The sequence below is a fragment of the Hypoxylon trugodes genome (genome assembly GCF_022578975.1).
Source record: "Hypoxylon trugodes strain CBS 135444 unplaced genomic scaffold F4822scaffold_3, whole genome shotgun sequence".
Classification (NCBI taxonomy): domain Eukaryota; kingdom Fungi; phylum Ascomycota; class Sordariomycetes; order Xylariales; family Hypoxylaceae; genus Hypoxylon; species Hypoxylon trugodes.
In genome coordinates this window covers 2,080,969-2,098,474 of record NW_026250018.1, presented here as the reverse complement: position 1 = coordinate 2,098,474, position 17,506 = coordinate 2,080,969, and the positions used below count along the sequence as shown (strand labels likewise).

Here is a 17,506-nt window from a genome sequence, read left to right as displayed (position 1 = left end):
TTCGTTAAAATTACCTTTGACACCAATTTCAACAAAAATGAAGACTATGCAGAGCAAGAAGACTCAACACATCCGCAAGAGCGACGACGAGGTTGGGCTCACTATGATCAGGCCCGGCGAAACAACCTTGTGTTCCGTTATGTAAAATAGGGCGTCTATTCCCTAAAGAAGACGTCAAATGGACCTAACCTAATGGTTTGAGTGGAGTGGAGGAATGGCAGAGGATATATGCAGGAAGGTGTTCGATATCTGCTTCCTACGCAGATGGTATTATGTAGAGGTCATGAGATAGACGAATTTATGATTTATGTATTACGTATCACATGAATAATAATTCGTGTATTTAATTCTACCTCTATATGTCTCCGATCGTATTACCTTAACATCTTTGCTCAAATCGTCTAGCATTCACGTTTGCACCTCCGCTCATATTAGTAGGACCTACGAGAATGACTTCTAAACAATTCAAGATGTGAATATTCTATAACAGTAATAAATTCTAAGCTAACTATTCCTCGACTCCCTAGGCACATACGCCTTGGATAATCTCGTCTAACCATATCTTCTAAAGTATCCAAACTCCCTATAAGTCATAAACACTACCTAAGGCTTCGCAACATTACCCTCAGCATTAGGCTGCAATAGCAACTCCCTCAACTCCTCCACCGTCTTCCGAATCCCATCCGCCTTCTCCTCGCCCCAAGTCTTCAACGTGGCCTCGCCCAACTTCCCCGTTCCGACCGCGGCCATAACATCCGGTTGGTTAAACGACAGACTGGGACGGGTCTCGGCAACGCGAAGTCCCATACTGGATAGAGAGTTACGCACTTGCTCGGATGCGGTGGTACCGCCTCGCCCGCCGTAACTGACGATGGCGGCGGGCTTGCCTTTCCATTCGTGCATGAGGTAGTCGATGGCGTTTTTGGTGCCGCCCGCCATGCCGTGGTTGTACTCGGGGATTACTAGGATGTACCCGTCGTGCCGCGCGATTTCGGCGCTCCACGCTTTGGAGTGTGCGTATTGGAAGCTGGCTTTGTCGGGGACCACTGGGTCTGCTGTTAGTCATGATAACTATGGTTTGGGGGGATAGGGTGAAGGGAAGGGAGGGAGATACGTACTAGCTGGTGCTACAGCTTCGTTATAGACTGGTAAGTTGAACTTCACGACATCCACGCTGGCGACGGATATGTTGTCGGCGGCTAGAGGCGGCTCGATGATCTTCTTGACGAAGTCGGCGACGGTGGGGCCGACTCTGGCACCTCGGGTGCTCATCGTGATGAGAGCGATCGATTTGGCCGCCATTTTATAAAGTTTGATTTCTCGTAGTTTTTCCGTTATAGTCAAGTCGGGTTGGATTTCACTTAGACAGCTTTGGTCCGAGATACACTACCTAGGTAGGTGCTTGGTAAGATAAATGTTGTATTTGAAGTTGATATTGTAATCTTCATCTAATTCATTCAAATTTTCAAACCCATCCCTAGCCTTGGCTTTTATACCGCACCCATAGTCATTCTAGGGCAACCCGTACACCAGCCTAACTGTACGGCCTCGGAAAATCTGAGCATCTTCGCTGTCCGGCTTTAACAAATTCGATCGAGTAGGACTATAGGATTCGACTTGATTTATAAGTGCCTATTAAGTCCTCAACTTATCAAGTAAGCATAGAGCGAAAAGCATCCCGACTAGGTAGTGAATTAAAGCGAGTCGCACCAACATTTTTAAAATTGCGTGGCGGGAAAGACGGACGGAATGTCGGCGATAATTTCTATCGACTATCACAAAAAAAACACATCGTCTTCTATTATGGTGCAGGTTGATTACGATTCATGACGAGTGTGGGGGGTTTGATTGGTCAGATAAGCCTAGACTGGGCTGAATCGAGCAATTGTCCGGGACCGAATGGGTATCTAGGTACTTAGGTACTCCGATGGTGGGGCACGCCATTGATCGTGGGTGATACATCCGAGGACGACGCGGTCTTCCTTCCTTATTTTTGCCATATCAAGCTTCTACATGACTTTGGGGGAAGGGATATCTATATATATCACTACATACAAGTAGCAAAGTCTGCGATATAACGGAGCTTTCTGCGACTATGCTCCGAGTTCACTATTTCAAGTGCCGACCCCGTTTTACATCATTTTTCCCCATTCGGATCTACTTGTAAACTAATTCGTTGGGAATTATTCGCTCTTGTTATTATGACTTTGGAATAAACTCTTTGGTTAGTACGTGGTCGCCGGTCTAATCTTCAATGTTCCTAATTGAAGATTGGGGTCCAAATTACGAGTTACTTTAATGTAGCACATTTATGAAATACCATAGTACTAGAACTCGACGATCTGTGATTAACTACCTACATGTGGTATAGCAAAATCCATATGTCTGGCGCTACCTTTTTAATATCACTTGCCCTCTAATTCCCTAGGGTAGAGATGTGTCTCCTCGAACTAGATCGGTGGCGTACATAAGCAGGAACCCGTGGCATGGAAAAGGAACACGCAGTATAAATTGCTCCAAATCTTGCCCAAAGGGCCTTAAAATGCTTGCTCGTTTCTCATTCGTCCGTCGATAGATCGGGTTGTACCGTTATTTTTTTGGTCTACCTTGTTCTGGTCAACAAGCATCTAGCCTACGTAGAGCGCCAATGCTTGTTTTCCTTCGTCCGTGAGTCGATCCATGTAACTGGCAATGGCCCCATTGTGTCGAGTGTTGGCATCAGTCAAATATTGACGTAACCAAAGTTTGACGTCTTGGACCTCGGGGTAGAAATCCACGGTAGACTTTTTACAGGTGTTGAGAGCAGTGAAGCCGAGACCGAAACCAATATCATCGACGTCTGCCTCGTTAACTATATCGTCACCCACACCGCTTGCAACTTGAGGAGCGTTCGCCAGCAGCGTCAGCATCGTTTCGCATGTAAATCGCCATCCCTTCTGATAGCGTTGGGCGAAAGCAGCACTATCTCCCATCGACTTCGCAAAGGATATAACCGCAAGCTTGCGGTCGATTGGGCGAACAAGAGTTGGTGAAGTTGGGATGATAATATTCAGATAAATCTGAACAAAGAGGTTATTTTGGACTAGGTCTACTTGGCTGATGAAGAAATCAGCACCTAGACCATTCTCCACTCTAGATGAAACTAGGTGGTAGAATCGTACGAATCGCGACTTGTACGAGTCGGATGGGTTATTCTGGAGTTTGATGAAAAGGAGGCTTAATATTTGCTTGAAATATGGTTCGAGAGCAGCCCTGATAGGAGTTAGTTGCATGAAAAGATAGGCTCGATCGTCGGGTGATGACATACCTGTTGATCGATAAAACGATCGATTCTAGTAGATCGAATGCATTTTGCTCTGTTTTCTTGCCTGCAAGGAGCGTCTGGAAGATACCTAAAACTGACTGTAATTGGTTTTCTGCTACAATGGAGCCAGAGGCCCTGGGTAGGATAGCGGCCAAGAGTCTTGTGAGAGCTGGGACATTTCCTCTCGTTTCCCAAAGAGTCGGCATCATCAAGGGGGATACAAGGGCTTGGAAATGAGTAGGAAGTGCTCCAGACGGATTAAGCTCAAGCAATTTCGCCAGAAGTTGGAACACATATGGGATGAACTCTAGATAAGCCTTGTTAGTTTTGTGTCTTCCAATTTTGAAAAAATTGTTGATTTACCATTAACTTCTTCTGTGATGATCTTATCGAATGGGTCCCATAGAATAGTCTCCAATGTTGATGTTCCGGAAGATGAGCCGTGACTGATTTGTTTAGTTAGAATCTTTGGAAGGAGTAAAGAAATTAAAGTGGAACGTACCTCACAACAACACCCAAAGCTTCAAAGTGATAATAATAGAAACGCGGGTTGCTTGGGTTAGCCTTGATGGTGTTTGTGATTGTTACTAGATGACCGAGAATCATATCAACAAAACTGAGGATTCCGGTATTCATAACGATGAGCACACGCATGATACAACGCATGAGGAATTCGTTCTCTTGCATTTTCGCCGGAGAACTCTCCTTTTCTACGAGCTTGAAGAGATGATCAAGCAAATCTTTCGCAAAGGGTTGGATGTCGGCCCTGGTGAAAAAGCGAACACCAGAGTCGTCGGTCAAGTATAGAAGTCTCTCAACGCAGATAGCAGCATATGTGTAGACGACGTAGTTCGAAGACGCCATATTCTGAATCAAAGGGGGGAACGCAGCTTGCCATTGTTCTTTCGTCAACTGACTTCGGAACGTATACAGGTACTTGATAGCGTCAACTTTGGAAATCGGCTCAACGCCCGCGTCTGAGACCAGGTCATTTGCAATGTGTTGCTGGAAAAAGTCGACCACATTAACCAATTGATTGACTGTTCTAACGCCATGCGCTGCTGTCACAGCACCTTTAGCCGCAACGGAAAGGAAGAGCGAGATAGCCGTGTCCTTGTCCTTCCAATTGGATTTGCCTTGCTCTAGATAGTGATTGATATATCGTCCTGCAACGTTTGTGACCAATTCTTCGAACTTGGTTTGGAGTTGCCGGAGGAAGTCGGTGGCTGCTCTTCGTCTAGAATCGGTATCCGACCCCTCGAGATCACGCCGAATAAACTCAATAGGCTCATCTTCAAATAACTCGATATCAGACTCTCTTAGTGCGACATTAGGTAGGATCACTTTCTCTACAACTTGGCCCAAAACACCTTCGTTATTAAAGGAGGCCGAGTGTGGAGAGGCCGCAATCGCCGTTAAGAAGTGAAGTGCTTTACTAACGAGGTTGTCGTACTTGGTCTCGGGACCGATCGAGGAGAGCAAGTTCCACGCGCTTTCGACGAAAACTTGGGTAAATCTACCAAAATCATCGTCGAATTTGGTCACATATAGTTGCAAAGCTTCGCAGATGTCGGCCTTGACTACTTCTATCACACCGGCTTCTGAATCATCATCCGTCGCTAGTAGTGGGTTCTCGTAGGTCAAGTACTTATGGAGAAGGGTCGAGATGTGTTCTAGGGCCGATTCGAATTGGGGGGGCATATCCTGGCAGGATAGGTCATAGAATACCTTAATGAGCAAACTCATCGTATCAAAGTAACCTTTCAAGGCTTCTTTGTTGTTGGCGTTAGCAGTGATCTGTTGATCCGTAGCCTATGCCAATGTTAGTTTCGGGCAGCCGAGTTAAATGGTATTGGATTTTGCGTACGTTCAAGAGATTCAAGAAGGGAACGGCGAAGATGCCTAGTACATGGTTGATCTCGGCGTAAAGGTCATCAGAGCGATATAAGGGTCGCCACCTAACGAATATGGAATGTGCGACTTCCAATACTCCATTGTTGACTTTGAAGTTATCGGGCGTAAAGCGTGATACGAGGTCGGGGACGAGAGATTCCCATCTCAGCCAGAAGTCGGAGTCAGCAATGATGCTGATAGCTTCCCCAAGCTGTGTTTGGATGGTAGCGGGGCAAGCGATCATGAGCCCAATAAGCTCTTGCTTTATCGTATTAACTTCGGCGATAGGGAGTTTGTAGTTTCCTTCATCGTCCTATACGATGCTGATATCAGTATTATATTGTTCGTAGAGTTGCATCGTGGTATGTTGAGGGTAAAAGCGTACGACATAGTTGTGGCGGATGAAGTTCTTAAAGCAGAGTGCTCCAGAGAGTCGGATCTTGGGTTCGAGATTCTCGGTCGCGACGATCTTGAGAAGCGATAGGGCAAACTCTGGTTTCTTTTCTTCCTTCTTGAGCTCGGCCTCAGCTATAAACGAGTTAGTATTATAGCCTGAGATCATACATCATCCACAGTCACTGGAGTCAAAATTTGGGAATAGCGACAAACGCACGGCAAGGTGGGGCTGCAGAGGAGCTTTCACGTACCTTTCCTATGTTTAGCAGAGTCAAGGGTCGCATCCAACAACTGGGCTATCTGGCCCAAGTCTGAAGCCATGATGGCTGTTGGTATAAGTTGCGAAGAGAAGAAGCGAGTTGGCAAGTATCGCGGTTGAGAAAGAGTTAGTTGCACCAAGTTGTGAGTTGTAAGTGGGTAGGCTTCTGTAGATCCTGGTCAATTGTTAACTTTTTTTTTATTGACATTACCACGACGAGGCAACCGCAACCACTAACAAAGGATTGTCTAGGTACCTGTATAGTGGTCCGTGCATGGCGTGATGTACGTTGATTGGAGAATACACTAGCGTTAGAGGCGTACCGCCGGGAGGGGAATAGCGGGGTTCGATAAGACTTGATATACCTAAATCAGCTACCGTCTTCTCCGATAACCTTAGGTAGTTAACAGCAAGTTCGTACCTAGGTAGCGTTCTCCACTATTCCGCGCTAGGGGTGTATAATTAGAAGGTGAGAGGATTAGTACACCTTCAGCTTGCATAATCTTAGTAGGGAGCTAGGAATAACCAGGGGAATCCATTGGCTAAAACGGAGAAAGAGACGGTGCGGAAGCTGCAGGTGCACGAAAAGGGTCATTGTGGAGAAATCTTTTGCGAACATCCTCCATTCAAGTGCCCCAAGGTTCCTAAGGTTTCCCCCAATCTCTCTTCGTTACCAAAGATCTCTCCTCCTCTCCCCGTGCGTTGCTGTATAGTGGTTTTGTTCTACATGCTACATGCTACATGCTACATACCACGAATAATACGCATGCCGCACACATACCACACCTAATCCACACTTACCGATTACATCCTCACCCCCTGAAATTCCTCATCGAATGCTGCCGAGCCTGTGTCTCCCAATGTGCTACCACGACCCACGATTCAGATTATTAGCCCAAGACCGAGCCCACCGCAATCGTTCGTTCCCACCACCTCCCCCCATACCACCGCCGTCGTCCGCACTATTACTACCACTACTTACATGGTAGTGCTTGGGAATAACTAAGAAAAGAGAGGGTGTGTAAGGAATTAAGCCTGTAATACTTCGACCACCATTAGTCGGTCCCAATTCTGGAAGAGAACTGTCACGCGTCTATGTCGCCCAGTCTTTTGCGCTTGATGGATTCTTGAAATTGATCTTGGCCTTTTGTATCACCTTTTTTTCTATTCCCACCCTTATGCAAGACCCGGTTTGCTTGTAAGTCCACGTCTTTTGATTGCCTGCTTACCACATATCTATTATGTGGCATTGTCATCTTCCGCCATCGCTGCTCCATACTATTTGAGGAACCAATACAATTTCTTTTCGTTTCTTTTTTTATTGTCGAAGAAAAAAAGTACCGAAGAAGACATGTCTTAAACACTCGCAAATATGATCTGGAAACTGATATGTTTCGTCGTCTAGTTTTCCTAGGCCGGAAGGCCGGTGAAGAACGGCAGATAGAAGATATGTCACCATCACCTGGAGATGAGGCGTCGTCACCCCAGGATGCTAAGAACACTGGCGGTATCGCCAGTGTCTTCAAAGGTCTTACCGGTGTTGCCAAGTTAACAAAATCCCCTCCGGCTCCCGTACAGTCATCCGGTGCCTCTATCAATGCGCAAATCGCCGAACGCCTCAATACTACACAGAACGTCCTCCGTGGTTTACCGCCTCAGCATACCGAGTCATTCGAATTGCTAAAGAACGGATCGATGAACGAGCGAGTTCAAGCAGCTAATACTTTGCGCCGTACCGTCGTGGATTATCCTTTCAACCCCGTTCTGGATATTTGGTATGCTGCAAAAGACTTGGTCGATCCTACGAATCCCAGAGCGACTCGGTATTCCGGTTGGGAGCTTCTAAGGGAATGTGTAAAACATGCTTCTTCAACTGATTTGGAACGCAACGAATACTTCCAAACCATATCTGCTGGTGCCAACCCGGAAGATTTCCATCTACAGCTAGCTGCTCTGGTTGACTTGACGAAACGTGCCCGAAATCTATCCGGTTTCGATTACGATGTGTTTCCTCTCCTGTCACGATGGCTCCAAGAAGCATTTGATGCCGTGCGAGCTGCAAGGGGCACTGCTAAGAAACAAGGGCCTCGAGTGAAGGGGAAGGCATTAGCGACTGGGGAAGATCGGAATTTTGTGGATCTATTCAACTTTATTACTGATGTAATAAAGTTCAATTTCAATGTTGCTGATGATGCAGCCGCCGAAGTTTTGATAGACAGATTACTGGATATCTGCATGAACACCAGTGTTGAAGAGGACCTGCAAGCATGTATCGGCGTTCTGGATGCTATCGTGACCTTTGGAGCGATTCCTGGCGACAAGTTAAAGAGCTGTGTTCATGTTCTTTGCTCTATACATTGTCTCGTTCCTAGTCTTCAGAAAGATGCATGGCATACTATTGGCATTTTGTGTCGATCACACAACGGACATACTACTGTACGACTATTACTCGATGTTTTGACAAGTATCCCAGAAAATGCAGATAAGAAAAAGGAGGTTGTTCGGGAGGTCCGGGGCGCTTTATCAGTACTTACCAAGCTCGTGTCGAAGAGTTCCGAGAAGGGATATCCGACTGTCCCATATGCTCTCCTGGTCGACGGCCTATCAGCAGTGGTCAAGGCTACCACTGCTTGGAAAATACATCTCGATATAATACGGTTAACGAACTCGCTTTTGTGTGACAGCCGTGGCAAAATTAACACCATGTTGGTCGATGAAGACTGGACTCCCGTATTTGATGTTGTGGTCACGTGTGCCGAGACCGTCGTCACGTCGTTGTCTAAATCTGAGAACGTCGTCGAGTCGCTACTATCTCCTGCAGATAACGATTCCGCCGAAAGTATGCTTGCTCGGGAACTGATGAGGCTTATACACCGACTTGAAGTTATTCTCGTGGATGAACCCGGTGGTACCACGCAAAAGCAGGAAGGAGTACCTCCGGACCAGACTGACAGTAGTAGCCAGAAGTTGGAGGTATCGCAGGCGGAACAAACCAACACGCTCGTGCAAAGACAAGACTGTATCCTCTTCTTTACTAGGATCCACCGCGCTCTTCCTAATTCGGCAGCGACGTTGGTTCTTGAATATTTCAAGAAATTCCGATGCTGTTCTCCATCCGATCCTTGCTGGGAGACGAATCTGAATTTAGTGTTGGATGCGTTCTTGGCGGATAGAAAGCGATCAACTGACGTTCGCCTACGAGCCTTACAGGCATTCACAGAAGTTTATGACATGATTGAACTCATCAATGATCAATTTGAGCCGGACTTTATACCGGAATTGGTGAAGCGCCTGCTATCAGACGTGGCCGGAGAGACGGACATTGTGTTGTTGCAGGACGTCGTGTCGTTCTCTGCCTCTGTTGCTAGCACTGCGAACTTCGCTCTTTTCTCCTATATTGTCGACACGCTCCAAGGTATAACAAGTAAAGATCGGTTACGATCATCCCTATCTTCGCTCTCCATTAATTCAGATCCACCGTCTGCGTTCCAATCCACGAAACCTAATACTAGTCAAACGCCGTCTAACGTAGTTACGCGTGGCTACGTGCAGATATTCTTGCGTGTACTAAATTATGATGCTGCCAAGTCGACACGATTATTTCGGATTCTCGTATCAATAGCGGAATCTACCTCTAGTGAGACAGACGCTCGGATCGCCGCAATGCAGCTTCTGTTTCGATTGAGGGCAGATTGGGCAAACCGTATATTCGTCACATCATACACCGAAACGAGCAGTCTGGCCACTTCGTTATATAGGACTGAAGAATCGATAGCACGGAAGATTGCTGAAGAAGCGTCGTATATGGGGAGGGCCTCGAGGACTGATACCGCCGGATCTGCTCGTTCATCTCGTGGCATATCTCTTGGGCAGGGCCAACTTCAAGACCGTGGATACCCATTTAGGTCAGCAAGTGGTAGCAAACTAGCTGCCAATTCATACCAACAGCTATGGGTTGTTTCTGAAGCCAATCCTTTGCCTGAAGCTCCGCCTCAAGCCGCGAGCACGGTGCTTTATTGTGGCATTTCCAACGACACAAGTGAAGCAGGCGATTCGGCGCAAGTTACAGTCCTTGAAACCAAGTTATGGCTCAGGGTGGTTCTGAGCTTGTTGCAAAAAGGTTGCGACTGGGAGGTCTACAGTTTCATTCTTGTTCACTTGCCTTCGCAGTTGAGTAATCATGCTATCTTTCGGAATTCTGTGGAGCAGATACAGGAGTTGAGGCGAACGGTTTGCGAACAAATCAAAACGAATAATTTTCAGGAACCTCCAAGTGTCTATGGACTACGCCGAGCAGACGTCGCTATTTGCCTATTCCATACTTTGACTATGATCCTCAGCTATCACCAATACTTTCAGAAGGCAGAGGAAGACGAGATTGTTCGCGCGTTCGTACATGGCATAGCGACATGGGAAAGAAGTGCGAAATGCTGTATACACGCTCTTACGATATGCTGCCACGAGCTCCCATCATCAACCGGCAAGGCTCTCGTTACGATATTACAAAAGATGGCGCAAATCATCACCCAGCCATACGTCGCTATGCACATCCTAGAGTTCCTAGCTTGTCTTAGTAGACTGCCTTCTCTATATGCAAACTTCCGTGAGGACGAGTATCGCATCGTTTTTGGAATTTCCTTCCGATATTTACAATACGTACGAGGGAAGAAGCAAGCGTACAGAATGAGCACGAATAGCGATGTGTCGGCTCCCCAAGGCGATATACAGTTCAACCCGAACTCGTCAGATGATCTACCTCAATATGTGTATACATTAGCATACCATGTCATCGTATTTTGGTTCTTAGCTTTGAAACTCCCCGACCGCGCCAATCATGTTACTTGGATTGCAAAGAATTTGTTTACGGATGTGGACGGATCTCAAGTCACGGACGAACAAGCGCAACTCACCATGGATTTCATGCAAAGAGTTGCATACGCTGATGTCGATGAATCCGCAGCGGACCCATTGTTCACTGCCAACAGGTTCGGTGAGATACTCAAGAGGAGATGGTTGATTGGTAACAGCATCGTTACAATTGAACAAGCTACCGCCGCTGGCTGGGCGCAGATCACAAAACGGCAGCCGTCCGGAACATCATCTTATACTATTCGTGAGCTTTTCAGACCACCTCCTGCTCACCAACGTCCTATGAACGATAGTGCAAGAGATAGCCATGCATCGCCTGCGAATAGCGTTTTGCCAAACCATCTACTCGTACAACTCTTGTCTTCTATGCCACAAGGCAATGATCTTTCGCGTCCTATTCCACTTCCAGAAGACGAGGGGATCGATAGAGCTATTAGGATGTTCGACCACAATTCAACCGTGGATGGCCACAAAGTTGGTGTAGTATATATCGGAGAAAATCAATCGACAGAATCAGAAATTCTGGCGAATATTACAGGTAGTGGGGACTACATAGAATTCCTCAATGGCCTCGGTACATTAACTAAACTCAACGGAGCTTCCTTCAATACCCAAGGATTGGATCGGCAATACGACACCGATGGACAGTATACGTTTTGCTGGAGAGATAGAGTGACGGAAATCGTATTCCATGTCACTACACAAATGCCAACGAACCTGGAAAACGACCCGCAGTGCACTTTGAAGAAGCGTCATATCGGTAACGACTTCGTCAATATCATCTTCAATGATTCTGGTCTACCATTCAAATTTAACACGTTCCCATCGGAGTTCAATTTCGTCAACATTGTGATTAGCCCAGAATCGCGTGCTTCGTTCGTCGCTACTAGGCAGAGGACGCCGAAAGATGTTGAAGATTCCTTCTACAAAGTTCGCGTGATGAGCAAACCTGGCTTTCCTGAGATTTCACCAGCATCTGAAACCAAGATTATCAGCTTAAGAGCTCTGCCTGACTTTATCCGGCTCCTAGCGCTCAATGCATCAGTGTTCTCACTGGTCTGGGCTCATCGTGAAGGCGGTGAGCATATCTCAGCATGGCGCAACCGGCTGAGGGAGATCAGGAGGCTCCGTGATAAATACGGCCCCAAAATGGCTCCTCAAGCACCAACTCCCTCGCCGCCAGGGACTGCTCTAGGCCACATTAATACCCCCGCAATCAACACGGCTGCTCAGTTAGAAGCAGCTAGGTCGGGCAACACCGTCCGAGACAGCTTCAGCAGCCTCCGACGGTCCTCCGTCGCTACATTCTTCTCCGCCTCTAGTGAACAAAATTCGCACCGTTCATCGATGTTGTCGACTGCGACTACAGATAATACCGAAGTTATGACAGTCAACGGATTGGATTCACTTGTTGACAGCTTCGACTTCTCTAAATGGTCAGCTTAATTACCCTATTAGTTTGTTAAGCTTTTGTAACCCATATTCCTTCTCCTTCCAATGTTTTGAAACCTGAACTCCCCAATACTGTAAGAAGGGGGTTCTTAGAGAAGGAAGGCGAAAGGCCAAATGCATATACGATTTGTCTACGAACGGTTACGGTTTAGGGGCTCTCTGAGAACTACAAAAAAGCATGGCGTCTGGGCTTGGGAGGATACCACTGAAGTTTATTATTTTTTGTTGCGTTTTTTACTGTTTGTTGCTCTCCTTGTTTTTTTTTTTGTGCGGAACTTTCCTTTCGGATTGAACATATTGATGGATTGTACATGATGGTCGGGGGGGTTGTTTGTTTGTTTTTGCCTTGCCTGTTGTTAGTAAGCATAACAGGCTGTCCGCGGCCTCCGAGCCGACGGGCTACCTAAGGTACTTATGAAATATGAACTCTTGCCGGCTGGGCTGAAATTTACGAAACTTGGTGATGGGGTTACTCCGTGTGGAAAAGGAAAGGAAATTGGTAGATGGAAGTAGGGTCGGGTGGTTGGAATTAAAAAAAGTTGAGATCGTTGATTTTTTTTTGGGGAGCATGTTACTATTACTACTATAAAGAAGAATTTGGGCACGCTGCCGTTTTTTCCTCTCTGGTTTTTTCGATTGTCAGACGGCCATGGTTATCGGGCTGTTCAGGTACGCCGAGCTGGACACCCAAGATGGGTATATTGTTGTGTGGGAATAAGCGCTTATGTTTGTACGTTACACAAATGTGACTCAACTCAGTCTTTTTGCCTACCTACAGGTACCTACTTCGATGCTGATGTACCTCATTATTGATAGGTACCATATTGTGATGAAGTACCTAATAGATCGAGCCTTACAAGGAACATATACCCCTAACGCGGAGAGGTGGAGAAGTCGATAGGGCGCACATGTCATATTTTTCGATTTTGTGAGGTACCGATGTACGTCTCAAATGTAGGTAAGACAATGTTAATTAATGTAATGTACAGCGGGCGGACTAGAGCGGATTATCATTTTTTTTCTTTCTCTCGATCTTAGGTGAGAGCCACGAAAGCCGGTCGGAATCCGAGTCGAATTGGAATCAACGGATATTGCCCCTGTGTACTAAGTACAGGATGAAAGGTATCCATTTAACACACCCAGGTTCTTGTCCGCGCGATCTACCGCCGGGGACCCCGGTGAGAGATATGGGGATTCGAGTATGCTAACTACGTACCGTACCTGGGTAAGTGGATAAGTAGATTTTTCGGGAATCCGAGATGATGTATACATGGGTACATGGATATTTCCGATACTTTCGCCTTATATGTATACATGGACCTATCTAGGTAAATACACAGGTATGTACAGTGCCAAGTTGAGAGTTGTTGAGAGGGACTTTCTGTACATGGTACGGAGTTACACGGGTCCAGACGGGTGTGCGATGGTTGCTCAAATGTAGGTAGTATAAATTCAAGCTTGTACAATGGCTACCTAACGTCTCGGTAGGTACCTCGCACAATAAGAAAAGGCCCGTAGTTAAGGACAATGACATGTAACAATTGATAGAAATGTAGGACAGGCAGGGGTAGTACATGATATAGGCACCTAGGCACACTAGGTAGGTTGTTACTGTACCTAGTCAGGCATTTTGAAGAGGCTATATGTACGTAAGCCTTCCTTAGATCTAGTTTACTACCTACCCTGCTTCATCCCGCTCAAACCCGTTCATGCGCTCGCGGAAATTGCTGTAAACACTTACCGAGCACTGCATGTCATATCCGACCGGATGGGCGGAGGATCTACTACGAGAAAGGTAGGTTGACAGTAACGCGGGGGATGTCGTAGGGAGGTATATAGCGAAGTATGTAGGCCGGTAAGGTTGTTAGTAGACAGGCAGGTAGACTCCGAAGTAACGGGTGGGTAGGACGGAGAAGAAAAGTCGTACTGAAAAGCCTCCGTATGGAGTGTTACGAGTACGAAGGCGAAAAGGGGAAAAACAAAATACAATGTGGATGGTTACACAGAATGAGAGACAACACGGTTGGTAAGGCAGTATGTAATGTGTATGTAGAGGCGTAAAGATGTAGAGATGTATACGACACATACTTCCATCCATTCATACGTAGAAAATAGTGATCAACGGGAGGGGGGCAAGGAATAATAAACCGGTGTGATGTCGACGGAGGCGGCAAGCGGTAAATCCATCACATGGTTCCGTTCCGTCGTATCTCATTTGCGCGAGTGGCCTGATGCGAAAAGATTGGTACCGAGTGCATCGCATTTCTGGTTAGCATCGTAGGTCTTCCCGCCCTACGGAATTGTATAATACTGAAACCGCCATTTCTAGTTTCTTCTGTCCCACGTAGGACGGTCCGCCGCCATGGCTTCTTCCTTTTATCCTAAGAAAACAAGAGAATTCCTTTTGGAGCCAGTAGCAGACGGCCCAGCTTACTATGCGCCTCTCGGCCCGTGGCCAAGCAAGAAAAATTTTAACTTAGGGGCATAGTTCAACCAAGTACTGCATGAAGGATTGATGAAGGATGTCAACTTGTAGGTGTATCTCTCAACGTGGTAGGGTTAGGGCATGTAGACGCGGAGCTCATGCAAAAGCTCCATGTCCATGCGGGCAGTTACGTACGTCCAATCAGAAAGCCTCACCTCATATTTGGTACAGAGACATGGCTTGATGTACTGGTGGGATACGGGAATAGGGAGGGAAAAAAAAGCATTTTGTTCGAGGTATGGAAGATAAAATTTATATGCCGTGAGTCGTCCAGTTTTCCATACGAACTGGGAATATGAAGATTGATAATAGGAATTGTTTCATCCGAATTAAAAAAAATTAATATCGGCAAGTATTTCTTCATTCATTTCCGCATCTTAAAATCTGGTCGCTGTGATTTTCGTTTGTGCTGACCTCAGGCTCGCATGGGTGACTGGGGTCTACATCTGATCATGTAGCATCTATCAGCTCTTAGGGGGTGGTTGGTGCTAAGAGAGTAGGCGGCGCCTCATACCTCATCACTTTCGTAGACCAGATTTGATCTAACTTCAGAGCGCCACAGAGGTTTCAGGGTAAGCCCAGTGTATGCCATTATCAATAACGGCCCGGATCGTCCTGCTTACTATGTATGACAGGCCTAGAGGACTAGGTAGCTAGTGAGATCTAAGAGAGCGGTAACGTTAAGCATATACATGCCCGATCAAGGTCGTCGGTTTTAGCGAGAGCTAGGGCTCTGGTCGCTAAACCGTGAGATCCCAAGACGGCCAAATGATTACTCCTTGGGGGTTAGCTCCCACTCCGGCACTGGCACGCATGTCTCGCGTGGCGGCTCGGCTCTATGAAGGCCGGCGCAACTAGAATGGGAAAAGATCAGTGTTACTTGTGTAGAGTGTGCTGACGACATCTTGTCTCCGAGTGCATAGGAACTCGGAAGCGTAGGTTACGCGTTGTTTAAGTCAGGTGAACCCTTAGATTTGAGCTCCACGATGTTCTGGATTTGGTAGTTTAGTTCGTAATGCTCGTAGTATGTGTCAGATGGATAAATCGATTATTCGCAAGTTGTTAACTTATAAACACGAGTGAGATGATTGCATGCAATCCACCCAATGCATTGCAACGCCTAGTAGTGTCTGTGTTACCATCCGTAACTGCATAATTGGCGCGGGACGGGTCGCGGTAAACAATCTGGAATGTATCTAAGTAGTTGCCGTCCATATCTGGCCCTCCTGCAGGGCTTTCGTTGGTGGTGTTGTGACACCCATAGGCTCACCATAGCATGCTGATCTGAAGAAGTATAGTGGGTACGCAAAGTGCAGTTTGCAGAACAAGACTGCATAATGAGTTGGCCAAGCTTGAGGTGACACAGAAGACACATAATGTCGGGATGGATGTTGTAAGGTGGTATCATTGCCATGCGCATTTGTTCCTGATGCAAGAGTTCCGATCGTTGTTGGCGTGCAATATTCCTTCGGTGGGTTTTGTCTGGTTATCTTCCCCAGATGGAGGCTCAAAATGATAGTTGAATAAAAAGACCAACCCGCACGATGGTGTGGTGATCGTAAAGATTATCTTTTCGTGGACTTCCATAACAAGCACACGAGGCAAAAATCAATTTCCTTTACAGGTTGTATTTTGAATCCCATCTTACTCGCTTATGGTCCCCGCACCTTGGCCCCCCTCAATATTGTGCTTCCCACAAGAAGCTAGTGAATTTCAGTCATCCACGCTTGGAAGATTGAAGCCTGCGAGGCCATCCTTCGACCAATCTCTATTGAATTGGGCGGCGATCGTGAAGGATTCCGCCCCCACAAACCCCCGCTCGTACAAGAGCTGGAGATATCACAAGCACTAAAGAATATCATGAAGCACGGGTACGGGGATATTGTAGTTCCCTTTTCAGTCTGTTCAGGTCCGGTCGCTGATACCTAGACGACTAGAAGCTACAGCTCGATATTGTCACTTGTAATAGTCTTAGAAGGCTATTGAGCAGCCAGAACTACGTTGTGCAGTGATGGAAACCTCGTGTTGTTGATAGGTAGATAGGTAGATAGGTCTGTAATTCTGTTTTGCTTGAGTATTCCGAGTTCCGACCCGGACAAGGTGGATAATAGAGGTGCGAGTTCGGATACGAATCCATAGCAGCGAGCTTCGACTCGAAAATAAGCCGCTCGACCACTGATTCTCACGTGTCCAAGCCGTTATTCAATATCGGCTAGCCCCGATGGGTGTGCTGTCTATGAACGTCATCCACCACAAACCAAATTGCCAAAGCTTGATCATAAAGATACCTCGTTAACTGATCGAAATTCTTAGTTTCCCTGTTGTACAGTCGAATAATGATGTAGACCTATGCCGAGAGTAAGTTGACAAGTACCATGGTACTTATATCCAGATGATCAAAAACGACTGCAGTTGTCAGCAGGGTTGATCCAACATCGACTTCATGCGGCTCACCCCGAGCACATTCTGATCTATATCCGCTCTAAAGCCACATCTCATCGCACTCAAACACCAAGAGTGCCGCAGTGTCATTTCCTGCATAACTCGGCTAGGGGATCATAGAGATAGTCGAAACCTTTTCCGTTGACAAGTCGGCTTTGACTCAAAATATCCTAAGAAAATTAGAAGTTTTCGGGCTTCTATTCAGTCTTAACCTCAAAACCATTTTCGTCGATAAAGAGGGGCAGGGTCCACCTGGAACTTTGTTGAGGCAGTGCTACAGAACGACTGAATCAAGATGCAGTTGGGAGTATCCGTGAGGCGCGCAGACCTAGTGGCGCGCCTATCGTAGACGGTTTTTGCCGTGGAGTATTGGTCGGTCTTCCGGGCATCAACATCCGGGTCGTAC

At 46.6% G+C, this 17,506-nt stretch overlaps 3 protein-coding genes across 3 annotated transcripts; 1 reads left to right on the top strand and 2 right to left on the bottom strand.

Moving 5' to 3' along the window:
* Positions 1 to 442: 442 nt before the first annotated feature.
* F4822DRAFT_395596 (NADPH-dependent FMN reductase family protein) lies at positions 443 to 1,993 on the bottom strand. The gene is made up of 2 exons (XM_051457440.1): positions 1,119 to 1,993; positions 443 to 1,046 (listed from the first exon to the last, which is right to left on the bottom strand). Exons 1-2 carry the CDS (start codon positions 1,300 to 1,302, stop codon positions 604 to 606), a joined length of 627 nt encoding a protein of 208 aa, XP_051316888.1. The 5' UTR covers positions 1,303 to 1,993; the 3' UTR covers positions 443 to 603.
* An 11-nt stretch (positions 1,994 to 2,004) lies between these two features.
* Positions 2,005 to 6,171, bottom strand: F4822DRAFT_395593 (putative mportin-alpha export receptor). Its single transcript, XM_051457439.1, has 7 exons — positions 5,845 to 6,171; positions 5,583 to 5,725; positions 5,172 to 5,510; positions 3,807 to 5,116; positions 3,668 to 3,750; positions 3,308 to 3,611; positions 2,005 to 3,252 (listed from the first exon to the last, which is right to left on the bottom strand). Exons 1-7 carry the CDS (start codon positions 5,912 to 5,914, stop codon positions 2,628 to 2,630), a joined length of 2,874 nt encoding a protein of 957 aa, XP_051316887.1. The 5' UTR covers positions 5,915 to 6,171; the 3' UTR covers positions 2,005 to 2,627.
* Positions 6,172 to 6,920: 749 nt separating this feature from the next.
* On the top strand, positions 6,921 to 12,789 carry F4822DRAFT_173851 (uncharacterized protein). Its single transcript, XM_051453326.1, has 2 exons — positions 6,921 to 7,050; positions 7,258 to 12,789. Exon 2 carries the CDS (start codon positions 7,302 to 7,304, stop codon positions 12,165 to 12,167), a length of 4,866 nt encoding a protein of 1,621 aa, XP_051316886.1. The 5' UTR covers positions 6,921 to 7,050; positions 7,258 to 7,301; the 3' UTR covers positions 12,168 to 12,789.
* The last annotated feature ends 4,717 nt before the right edge of the window (positions 12,790 to 17,506 follow it).